This window comes from Purpureocillium takamizusanense, chromosome 5 (assembly GCF_022605165.1).
Source record: "Purpureocillium takamizusanense chromosome 5, complete sequence".
In the NCBI taxonomy this organism is placed as follows: Eukaryota; Fungi; Ascomycota; class Sordariomycetes; order Hypocreales; family Ophiocordycipitaceae; genus Purpureocillium; species Purpureocillium takamizusanense.
The window spans coordinates 272019-283416 of NC_063072.1; the positions used below are offsets into that span (position 1 = coordinate 272019).

General features: G+C 61.8%; 4 protein-coding genes across 4 annotated transcripts; 1 reads left to right on the forward strand and 3 right to left on the reverse strand.

The window, feature by feature from the left end:
• Window positions 1-215: 215 nt before the first annotated feature.
• On the reverse strand, window positions 216-662 carry JDV02_005686 (uncharacterized protein; the record flags this gene model as incomplete). Its single annotated transcript, XM_047987001.1, has 1 exon — window positions 216-662. One exon carries the CDS (start codon window positions 660-662, stop codon window positions 216-218), a length of 447 nt encoding a protein of 148 aa, XP_047842985.1.
• Window positions 663-1327: 665 nt separating this feature from the next.
• Window positions 1328-2773, reverse strand: JDV02_005687 (uncharacterized protein; the record flags this gene model as incomplete). The annotated part of the gene is made up of 2 exons (XM_047987002.1): window positions 1328-2359; window positions 2495-2773. 2 exons carry the CDS (start codon window positions 2771-2773, stop codon window positions 1328-1330), a joined length of 1311 nt encoding a protein of 436 aa, XP_047842986.1.
• Window positions 2774-3495: 722 nt separating this feature from the next.
• On the reverse strand, window positions 3496-5754 carry SRP54 (Signal-recognition-particle GTPase). Its single transcript, XM_047987003.1, has 2 exons — window positions 5553-5754; window positions 3496-5444 (listed from the first exon to the last, which is right to left on the reverse strand). The coding sequence occupies exons 1-2, from the start codon at window positions 5628-5630 to the stop codon at window positions 3945-3947; spliced, it is 1578 nt and encodes a 525-aa protein (XP_047842987.1). The 5' UTR covers window positions 5631-5754; the 3' UTR covers window positions 3496-3944.
• Window positions 5755-7442: 1688 nt separating this feature from the next.
• Window positions 7443-10974, forward strand: ATH1 (Alpha,alpha-trehalase). The gene is made up of 2 exons (XM_047987004.1): window positions 7443-9761; window positions 9846-10974. Exons 1-2 carry the CDS (start codon window positions 7473-7475, stop codon window positions 10908-10910), a joined length of 3354 nt encoding a protein of 1117 aa, XP_047842988.1. The 5' UTR covers window positions 7443-7472; the 3' UTR covers window positions 10911-10974.
• The last annotated feature ends 424 nt before the right edge of the window (window positions 10975-11398 follow it).

The window sequence follows — 11398 nt, forward strand, 5'->3', positions numbered from 1 at the left end:
TTGGTGTCATCTCACCCATCCATCTTTAATTACCTCCAGCAGTGCATGTAGCAGAAAGTGTCGAGGTTCTCGCCTCTTTGATCCCTCCTCAGCTAGTAAACCACCAACTCCCACCATTAACTTCGGTGTTGTCATTATGCTATCGTTACCTTTGGCCTTCATGTTGTCGCGTGGCGGCATCCGCAGCGTGCCTGTCTATGCCATTCACTCGCCCTTCACTGCCGTGCGAACATCTTGACAAAAGGGCAAGTCCGCTCTCCAGCCTTCCAGGACGAAGCCAACTTCCCCCAGACACACTCGAGGCCCTCACAGCCGGCGCCCTTGGCAGTCTCACCAACCGGCTCCGCAGTCGCAGACGCACCCTCCGCCGTCGCAGTCGGTTCAGGCGCCGCGGCGGTACGGTAGGGCCAGCGGAAGCCGGGGCCCTTGAACATGTATGGGTACTCGTGCAAGTCGGAGGATGGCAGCACCGCGGGCTCCACGGGCCGCTCGGTCGTCGCGGTAGGGCCGGTGGTGGAGGGGGTAGCCGCGATGACGGTGTAGCAGCCGTCGCAGGTGGGACGGGGAGGGATGGGCGTGGGGCCGCCGAGGGGGGCGGGCGCGCCGACGGCGACGGAGGCGAGTGCCGCGGCGGCGACGGTGATGACGGTGGTGTTGCGCATCGCGACGATGTTGAGGGTGAGAGACTGTGAGTGTTGGTTAGTCTGTAGGTCTTGGCGATGCCGGGATGTTGGGAAGATGTCGCTGACTTTGAGAGAGCGAAGAGGCCTGCAGGTGCAGAGGGATAGCAGAGACGGCGATTCGATGGTGAGAGCGTGAAAAGTGTGTCTCCGAGTGTCCAGCGACAACAGAGGAGTTGATGTGATGATGAGAGAGTGAAGATGAAGATCGGACAAGCACAGTCAAGCATGTCGAATTTATATCTCAAGGGAACCCGCAGCGCCATGGATCTAAGTTTGCCTCTTCGCAAAGGCACTTACACGGGCTTGCCTCCCGGACCGGACCGTCGAAACCCTCGCTGGGGCGCGTCACCACGTGGGAGCGAAGCCAGGCACAGTCAAAGTTTGGGCGGAGCGAAGCCACTTATATGTCAAGGTAGGAATTAGCGATTTAAACTACACCCTAAACTGTAGTCCGCCGGGCGCCAAATGTTAAAGGGTCCCCTGCCAAGCGCCAGAAAATAAAAAACACCAGAGCAACATGAGTCTGGAGGTGTCATCCATTCATTGCGAAGGTATGTATGTGTGTTTGTGTGTGTGTTGTCGTGTGGTGCGTGTAAAGTAGTCAAATGCTTTACGGCTCAGACCGTGTAGGCAGGGCCGCCGCCTCAGACCATGTCGTCGGGGTGGTGCTGTGCGCCTGCCACGGCCCTTCTCGGAATGGAAGGGGAGGCGTGGTGGTTGTGCCTGTCGTGATGCAGAGGACCGTCCGCGACGGTGCCCCCCACGGCATCACTATGATGTTGATGATGATGCCCACCGAATCCCTTCTCGGCGCCCATCGCACCGAAGCCACCACCCCTCGCCCCCCATCCCGCGCGACGCGTAAACACGGCATCCGCAAGATCGTCCATGCCGCCACCGCCATAGCTGAACCCCGCGCCGCGGTTCAGGGGGATGTGGTTGAAGCGCCAGTCCCACACGGCGGCATACGTCATGCGGTAGGCCGAAAAGGCAAAGACGGTGCCGATGACGGCGCCGGCCAGGATGTCGTACCAGTTGTGGTACTCGTCGATGGTCAGGGCGCCGCCGATGAGCACCGCGCCCAGGATCGGCGCGTACACGGCCACGAGCTTCCACATGGCCGGGTGGTAGTCGGCGAAGACCTTGAGCTTGGCGTTGAGGTACAGGTACAGGAAGACGAAGCCGGCAAACGCGGCCGTCGTGTGCCCGCTCGGCATCGACTCGAGGCTGTCGTTGATTTCCTTTTCGTCGCCCGTGCACACCTCGCGGTCAAAGTACAGCTGGCGGAAGCCCTTGAAGCTGAGGGCGTCGTTGCCGTTGCCGTTGGTGCCTCCTCCAGAAGAGTCGTTGAGCACCCTGTTGATGTCGGGCTTGCACACGTCGAGAAAGTGCGGGCGCAGGCCCCCGATCAGCCACTTGACAAAGACCTGGAAGACGGCGGCGCAGATGAGCCCGTACAGCAGGCCGACGACGCCGTTGTTGACGTCCCAGAAGGAGCGCACGCGGACCTGCATGAGCAGGATGACGGCGATGGGCACCAGCGCGGCGAGCAGCGCGGCGGCCCAGATGGGCACGATTTCCTTGCGCATCGGGTATGCGAATTCCGGGTAGACGACCTCGCCGTCGGAGAAGGTGATGGCAAAGGAGCGCGAGGGCGCGGGCTTGGCCATGTAGACCTACGGAGGAAGAATCTGCGTCAGCTATGTTCTCTTTGTCACAAGCGTTTCCCTCGACGAAGGGAGGGGCGGCGGCGGCATCAACACAACATGAGGCGAAAGGGGGAGGAGAGAGTCCAGGGAGGAAACACATACGCCCAGGCCTATGGCGCCCATGATGACCATGGTGAGAATGTCCAGCCACGTATGTTTAAGCCACTGCCCAAACGTAGGCCGCCGGGCCATGCTGTAGGGCTCGTGTACGCGACGCTCACGACGGTGCCCGCCGCCGCGGTTCCAGCGCCGTCCGCTGCCGCCGGCGACATGGTGGCCGTTTGTGACACCGCCGTCTGCGGGGGCGTCGGCGGCATGGTGTTGGTGGTGGTGGTGGTGGTGTCCCGTCGCCGGGGTCGTATTGCGGGAGAAGAAGCCCATGATGGTGTCGTCGGGGAGGAGGGGGCCGGGCGCCGTGTGTAACCGAACGCGGCTGGGTGTGTCGTGAGACTGACAGTATCGCGACGATGATGGTTTCGCTGACTGACGGGTTGTCAACAAAGGACGGGGGCCACACACACGCCAGACTAGGCCAGGGGCGCCTTGTTCTATATAAATGCCACGAGCGCGGCGAGTGCCGATGAATTAGTACCTATGATGCTGCATCATCGATGTCATCCGCAGCCGTGGTCGCGCGCGCGCGCACATCACCAAGCCAGCGCATCGTGTCCATCCATCCAACCATCTAACGTCCATCCATCCGTGCGTTACATGCGTCTGGTGCAGCCTGACGTCACGCAGCCACAGCACAACCCCAACGCAACCACGGAACCCGAAAAAACTGAACTGTGGGACGAAGGAAAAAGATCGAGAGCCCGGCTCGGCAGTCAAACCAACCGACACCATGTCCATCCATCCGATCGTGAGACCCGCCTGACGTCTATCCGTCCTCTCTCTCTGTCTCTCTCACTTGTTGTTCTGTCTCCCCTGCCAAATTGGGCACGGTCCGTTCCCCCCTCAAACGTCATGTCTGGTCCTAAATCTTGGCACCGACCCCGGCTCGTGTTGCCGAGTTCCGTCGTTGGCGGGGGCTTTGCTCCGCGATCGTGATGGCCACCACCAACCCCTGTTGGTGCGGACGCTGCGTTGTTGCCCCCCCCCCCCCTCTCAATCACCCAAGGCTCAGGGTGTCAACGCCGCAGCTGCCGGGGAACAAAGAGAATTCAGATCAAGCTTGTTATGCTTGTTCAACAAGTCCAAATTGATGTCACACCAAATTGACCCACACGGCTGTCTGTCTGGCTGGGCACCTACTCATTGTGTCCCCATGGCCGCATATCGTCGTCACCAGCCGTGGCACAATCCTCCGTTTACAGTGCTGACAACGAGGCGGCGAGCCTCTCGTATACAGAGTAGCTGTGCTTGCATGACTTGTTTTGTTCAACCAAGAGCCGTCGTGGCTCGTTGCGCAGTTCCTCGCCCCAACGCCGGTCCCAATGCTCGTATCAATGACCATCCATCCCCCGTCTACCGTCGTCTCGTCTCGTCAAACAATTTCTTCGCACCCACATACCCTCCTCATGCGTATCCGTTCACGTCGGTCGGGCCGCCATTACCTGCGCCCGCGTCCGCCGCCACCAGCCCCTGGCATCCCCGGCATCCCGCCGCCCATGCCCATCTGCTTCATCATGGCCTGTAGGTTGCCCATGTCCGGCATCCCGCCGCCGCCTCCGCCCAGCATCTTCATGATGTCGCCCATGCCGCCCATGCCGCCCATGCCCCCGGCGCCGCCCGCGCCGCCCATGCTCTGCAGCCGCTTCTGCATGGCCGCCATCTGCTGCGCCTTGTTGCCGCCGCCCATGGCCTGCTGCGCCCGCTGCATGTTCTTCATGTTGCCGCCCATCTTCTTGGCCATGCCCGCCATCATCCGCTGCTGCGTCAGCAGGTCCTCGACCTCGCGCACCGACGTGCCCGACCCCCGCGCTATCCTTGTCATCCGGCTGGGCTGTTCTATGAGGATCTTGCCGTCCGAGTCCAGCTCCTTGTCCGTCATCGAGTCGCAAATGTAAATCATGCGCTTCAGCTTGGCGCTGCCCTCCTCGTCGTCCATGCCCTGCATCATGCCGCTCATGCCCGGGATCATGCCGGCCATCTTGGACAGCGGCCCCATCTTCATGATGTTGGACAGCTGGTCCCGCAGGTCCCGGACCGTGAAGATTCCCTCCTGGATGTGCTTCATCGTGTCTTTTTGGTTGAGGTTGAGGCTCTGCACGTGCTCCACGAGCCCGGCCATGTCGCCCATGCCCAGGAGCTTCTGCACAAACTGCTGCGGCGCGAACCGCTCCAGATCCAGCATGTGTTCACCCGTGCCGATGAAGACGATGGGCGTGTGCGTCGCTGCGACCGCCGAGATGGCGCCGCCACCGTGCGCATGGCCGTCCGTCTTGGTGATGATGATGGCTCCAAAGTCGGCCGCTTCCTTGAACGCCTTGGCCTGCGACTCGGCCTGCTGGCCAATCGACGCGTCCAGCACCATGATGGTCTCGTCGGGCCGGATCGCCGTCTGGATATCCACCATTTCCTGGAACAGCGCCGATTCTTGTCGATGGCGACCCGACGTGTCCACGATGATGACGTCGAACTTTTCCTTTTTGAACTGCTCGACACCGGCGCGGGCGACGACGGCAGGGTCCGTCTCCGTGAGGGAGCCGTAGTATGGGATCTTGGCCTTGGTCGCGTTCTGCTTCAGCTGATCAAAAGCACCGGCTCGGAACGTGTCGGCGCAGACGAGGCATGAGCGGAAACCGCGGGTCTGGTAGTGGCGGGCGAGCTTGGTGCACGTGGTCGTCTTGCCGGCGCCCTGCAGACCGACGAACATGATGACGTTGGGCTTGCCCTTTTTCGGCTTGAACGGCTCCGCGTGCGGGTCGACAAGCTTGACGAGTTCGTCAAAGACGGCTTTTTGGATGAGGCGCTTCTTGTTGACGGCGGGGGGGAGGTCTTTGAAGTTGACGGTGCTCTTGATGGATTTGCGCAGCTGGCCGACAAGGCGCACGTTGACGTCGGCTTCGAGGAGGGCCGAGCAAATCTCCTTGATCATCGAGTCAAAGGCCTGCGACAGTTCAATCAGTCAGTCAGTCAGCGTCACAACGCACACGGACGGACCAGGCTCGGCAGGAGAGGGGGGGACGGGAGGGGAGGGGCGCAAGGAAGACGGCACCTTTTCGTCGAGGTTCTGCTCGCGCGTGAGATTGGTGACCGCCGCATTGATGCGACGGCCGAGGTCTTGGAGAACCATCGCGGAGGATCAGGCGCCTCCGGGCGTGTTCGGCGATGGTTCGGGAGGAGCTGGTGACAAGGCGTGTTGCAGTCGGTCGCTGTTTCAGTGCCTATCTTGACTCCAGTCCAGAATGTAGGTCTGGAGGCCGCATCGTTGTGTGGAGGTGGGGCAGCGGGAGGCAATTCGGGCGTGGGAGGGAAGGGCATCAACCTTTTTCCGGCCAGCGCACGCGAGGCGAGGTTGCGCGTGTCATTTTGCGGCAGCCTACCCTGTACCTCTCATATATCGTAGCATTCGGCGGCAATGACGTCGTCGCTACGAAGCCATGGGCACTATTACGGCCGCGCATACGAATTGACAAGTAAGTCGTGAGCATTGAAATTACACAGATGTCGGCTCGTAGATTCGAGGGTCGTCCGCGCGCTAACGTGATTTTGTGCGATTCGCCATTCGCATCACAGCTCCGAATCGAGTCCGCTGTCCTGATCCTCTATACAGCATCTTAATTGTTTTCTCAAATAACAGCCTGCACATTTCATGCTCAATAGTCAATCATTCATACGCTAATAGACAAGGTTTGGTGCTGCAGGAACGTGCCGTTCATTGTGTGATTGAAGAGATGGGGGTTCCCTGGCGTCAAGCACGTTGGCGCCTACCACCCCCCCCCCCCCGGCACGATGTTGAGGCCCGGTGTAAGTCCAGCATCATCATCATCACGACTCAAGCACCCCGCCTGGGGCCCCCCCCCCCCCGTCCCCAGTATTGAACGGGCCGACCGTGTGGATAATAAGCGAGGGGCGCGCAACCCTGGCATCCCTGACCCTCGCCTCGCTGTCCAGCTGCAGCCCTCGTTCACCCAGAATTCGCTCCAAGCAGGAGCACATTGAATGATGACCGACATGGGGAAGCTCGACTGAACGGGCAAGTTTGTCTGCACGTCACTGGAGTTCCTGCATCTACGGCGGGTTGGCGCGCCCTCTGGTGTGTAAGAGCGGTCCACCATTTCACCGAGACGCACGACTCGTTGGGGGGCATCGCATCGCACCCGCAGGCTCGCCGCCCCTCCCGGCAGACCAGACGGTACAGGGTTAAGAGTTAGGACGCAAGAAAATGGTTGTAGTGTTTATGAGCAGTTCATACGTACGAGGTACACACGTACGAAGTACGTGGGAGTTCGTCCAGGGCGCAGCTCCCCCGTCCCACCCACGCAGAGTCCCGCCGGCAACCCCGCGGTCAAGTAATTATTAAAGTGGTGTGTGGCTCAACGCTTTGCGCCCCAGATCAAGCTTAACCCGCATCTGTCGACGCCCTCGGCCGTTTGTCGGGACAGCGTCGTCTGCATCCCTGGCGGCGCGGCAGCCACTGTCGTAATATACATGAGCACGCGTCGGGCAGACACTCTGGGACCTGGGAGGCACGAGAAACTCAGCATGGATGTTCTCTTGTGGTCCATGGTGAGTGACGATGACCCGGGCCGGTTTGTTGGGAGCCGTACTGCTGTGTTGTAGAGCCTCTAAGAGTCTAAACGTGAAAAGCTTCTGTGGGCATTCGATGGGCGGCCATGACGCCGCCCTGATGACGATGACCCAGACTGTCCATGATTCAAAATGGGGCGCCGTCAGCGGCAACGGGCGCCCGGCAGGCTGGCCGTGGCTTCCAAGCCACCCACCCTCCGCACCTCTCGCCGCGCGGGGGGAGGGGGGATGCAAGCTTGTTCGTTATGTATGCATCATGCCATGCACTCCGCTTTACCCGGCGGGACGGCAGTGCCGATCGCAGCCATCGGGTCTTGGACAAGTACGTACGTTGTTAGGATTGACTAACAGGAAGCGAATTGCTCGGTAGCGTGCCGTGCCATGAATGCCTGCCCGTCCTTTGGTCGGTGCTGCTGCTGCTGCTGCTGCAACAGCTTGCTACATAACTCGATCCATCTTCCGTCTGTGCTTGTGCCGTGTCTTGGCTGCTGTCGTCGCCCCCAACGCAAGCACAGTCTCTCGCGAGGAGAAGACGGACTGCACGCCGCATTCTACGCGCGGCTGCCACTTACACGGACTACTGCAGGCGTCAGTATTGACCCTCGATCGGGTCGTACAGCACCACCACCCTCAAACAAACAGGCACCCCTTCCACGAAGTAGAGGGGAACACACACCCGCACTCACACTCTCACTCTCTCACAATGGTGCAGCTGTCGCTGCTCTCCGCCGTGCTGGCTGCGGCCGGCAGTGTCTCAGTCTCAGCGGCCGTCACCTCCGCCGCGGCGACGGGCCCCGACTTCTCCGTGACGACGGGCAACCTCTCGACGTGGAACCAGAGCGACTGGTCCATCACGGCGCATCAGTTCGTGCCCGGCCACTACCAGTCGCGCCTCGGCCTGTCCAACGGCTACGTGGGCGCGTCCGTCGCCGCCGCCGGGCCCTTCTTCGAGATCGACGTCAACCAGACGCACCGCGACGGCGGCCTCCAGCCCACCAACGGCTGGCCGCTCTTCAACCCGCGCATCGCCTTCGCCACCATCTCGGGCTTCTACAACGTCCAGAAGAACGCCTCGGGCACCAATTACCCGTGGCTGACGCAGTATGGCTGGGACTCGTTCATCGCCGGCATCCCGCACCCGACGGCCGTCGTCTTTGGCTTTGGCGACGAGTGGCTCGATGCCGACGTCAGCAACGAGACCGTGTCTGGCTTCCGGCAGCGGCTGTCCATGAGGGAGGGCGTCGCCGAGTGGTCGTATACGTGGACCCCCAAGAACGCGTCGGCGTCGTTTGATGTGACGTTTGCTCTCCTCTTCAGCAGGGTGCGTCCCAATGTGGTCGCTACCAAGGCCACCATCCGCGCGTCCAAGGACATCAACGGTACCGCGACGGACCTGCTCGACGGCCGCAGCGCCGTCCGCAGCTATTTGGACCAAAAGGGCGTCGTTTCCAACGGCAGCAACCCGAGCGTGTACGCCGCGGTCCATCCCAACGGGCTCGCCAACGTCACTGGCTGGGTCGTCTCCATGTCCGACTTCTCATCGACGGCGTCGGGACGCGGGCGTGAGGCCAAGGGAAAGTATCTCGGAGCCAACGAGACGACCATCGGGCAGACCTTTGACATCAGCCTCAAGGCCAACCAGACGGCCACCTTGTACAAGTACGTCGGCGTGGCGTCGACGGACAAGTTTGCAAAGGCCGAGAGCGTCGCGCGGGAGGCGGCGTCCAAGGCCAAGGCGGACGGCTGGGAGAAGCTCCGAGACGAGCACACGGCGGCGTGGGCCGAGCTCATGACGGAGCACGCCGTCGACAACTTTACAGACCCGGCGACGGGCGAGCTGCCCGACGACAGCAACGTACAGATCTTACAAGTGGCGAGCGCGGCGAGCACCTTTTACCTCCTGCAGAACATGCGGCCCGAGGACGGCAGCGGACTCAACGACAACTCGGTGGCCGTGGGGGGGCTCACGTCGGACTCGTACGCCGGGCTCATCTTCTGGGACGCCGACACGTGGATGGCGCCGGGGCTCAACATCGCGTTCCCCAAGTACGCGCAGCAGATTGCCAACTTCCGGGTCAAGCAGCACGCCCAGGCCGTCGACAACGCCGTCTTCAACGGCTACGCCAACGACAGCTCGCTGTACTCGTGGACGGCCGGCCGCTACGGCAACTGCACCGCCACGGGGCCCTGCGTCGACTACGAGTACCACCTCAACTACGACATTGCCTTCAACATGCTGCAGCTGCTCAACGTGACGCGGAATGAGACGTGGTTCGCCGACGGGCCCGAGCAGGTGGTCCTGAGCACCGCCTACATGACGGCCAGCCTCGTCCGGTGGAACGAGACGGAGAAGCGGTACTGGCTGCGCAACGCGACGGACCCGGACGAGTACGCCAACAACGTCGACAACCCGTCGTTTACGCTCGCGTCCGCCGGCGAGCTGCTGAGGCGCGCCAACGAGCTGCTCGTCAGCCAGGGCAAGGAGGCCAACGAGACGTGGGCTGAGATGGCCGAGAAGATGGCCTTTCCGCGCGCCGCGTCCAACATCACGCTCGAGTACCAGACCATGAACAACTCTGTCGAGGTGAAGCAGGCCGACGTCGTGCTGGTGACGTATCCGCTGGGCTACGGATACAATTATACCCCTGACAATGCCCTCCTCGACTTGGACTACGTACGTTTTATACCCCCAATATACAATGAGTCTCAGGGGCCAAGAGACGGCCTGGCATCAGGCGGCTAACAGAAAGACAAACAGTACTCCATCAAGCAGTCACCAGACGGTCCGGCCATGACCTTTTCCGCCTTTGCCGCCGCCGCCAACGAGGTCTCCCCCTCGGGCTGCGCCGCATACACGTACACGCTCAAGGGGTTCCTCCCATATCTGCGCGGACCGTGGTATCAGTTCTCGGAGCAGCAGATCGACGACCCGACCATCAACGGCGGCACCAACCCCGCGTTCCCCTTCCTGACGGGCCACGGCGGCGCCATGCAGGTCGCGCCGTTTGCCTTTCTCGGCCTGCGCACCGATCAGGACGTGCTGCACGTGGCGCCGTCGCTGCCGCCGCAGCTCCCGCACCTGCGTCTGCGGCGCTTCTTCTTCGCCGGCGCCGCCTTTGACGCCGTCCTCAACACGACGCATACAAAGCTGACGCGGGTGCCCATCCCCGCCGGCGACGCCAATGCCGGGACCCTGAACGGCACGCGCTACGCGGACAAGGCGATGCCGTTCATCGCGGGCACCCCCGGCAACGACACGGGCAACGAGCAGTACACCATCAGCGTCAACCAGACAGTCGTGGTGCCCAACCGGCTGTACTGGCAAAAGGCGACGCGCGAGGGCAACCTCCTGCAATGCCTGCCCGTCACCTCGCCAGACGCATACGTAGCCGGGCAGCTCCCCGAAAGCGCCACCGACGGCGCCGCCGCAACGGCGTGGCAGCCCAAGGACGGCAACACCAGCGCGAGCATCTGGGTCAACACGACGGGCGTGCCGCCGCAAAAGGTGCGCGGCCTGTGGTTCGACTTTGGCGCGCGCCCCGTCGCGAACCTGAGCGTGTGGTTCTACAACGAGACGGCGGGCGAGGAGCGCGTCGACGCGGGCCCCGTGGTCAGCTACGACGCCGTCTCGCCCAACAGGCAGCAGGCCGGGCCGGAGACGGTGCTGCCCGTCAAGGGCAACACGACGAGCATAGCGCTCGCAGAGGCCCTCGACGTCTGGACGGGCGAGTGGGTGAAGCTGACGGTGCAGGGGTGCGCGGGCTGCGACGAGAGCGAGGGGGCGGGCACGGGCGGCACGGTGGCCGAGTTTGTGGTCTACTGATATTTCGAGCGAGGCTTTATATATTGTATATCCTGTCCCTACTACTATAGTACATGAATAATGAAGGCAAATATGAAGCCGCCGTGGGTATAGTAGCGTGTACAGGGTCATATCAGAGCATAGAGTCGACCTGTCTGTGTCTCTGAGGACTTTAGTCTGTGCTCACAACTCTCAATGGTACCACCTCATCCTGCGCTCAACTGACAGCGCGACCCCAGTCCAGCCACTATCACCCTACTCGTGTGTAAGTGATCCGAACGGGAAAGTGCTCAGCAAATGGGGTCAGCCGGTATCGGTGCGCGGCATTGAGGCGGAGCAGCGTCTGGGGTTCCCCTCCCGTTGACACTGTCGGTTGCGGCGGCGTTGTCTGTCGTCTTACACAGCATATACTTCCCTCTTGTGGCGAGCGGGGTTGATTACATCCATCGGATTTGAGTGGCATCGCATGCGTGGCCATGCATGCAGATGGCACGGCCGCACCCTCGGAC

Bases quoted from the DNA above. Each gene is read 5' to 3' on its own strand.
- SRP54 (XM_047987003.1), bottom strand. From the start codon at position 5,630: ATGGTTCTCCAAGACCTCGGCCGTCGCATCAATGCGGCGGTCACCAAT. The intron at 5,445-5,552 runs GTGCCGTCTTCC...GAACTGTCGCAG, and splicing joins AGCAGAACCTCGACGAAAAG to GCCTTTGACTCGATGATCAA.
- ATH1 (XM_047987004.1), top strand. From the start codon at position 7,473: ATGCCTGCCCGTCCTTTGGTCGGTGCTGCTGCTGCTGCTGCTGCAACA. The intron at 9,762-9,845 runs GTACGTTTTATA...AAAGACAAACAG, and splicing joins CCCTCCTCGACTTGGACTAC to TACTCCATCAAGCAGTCACC.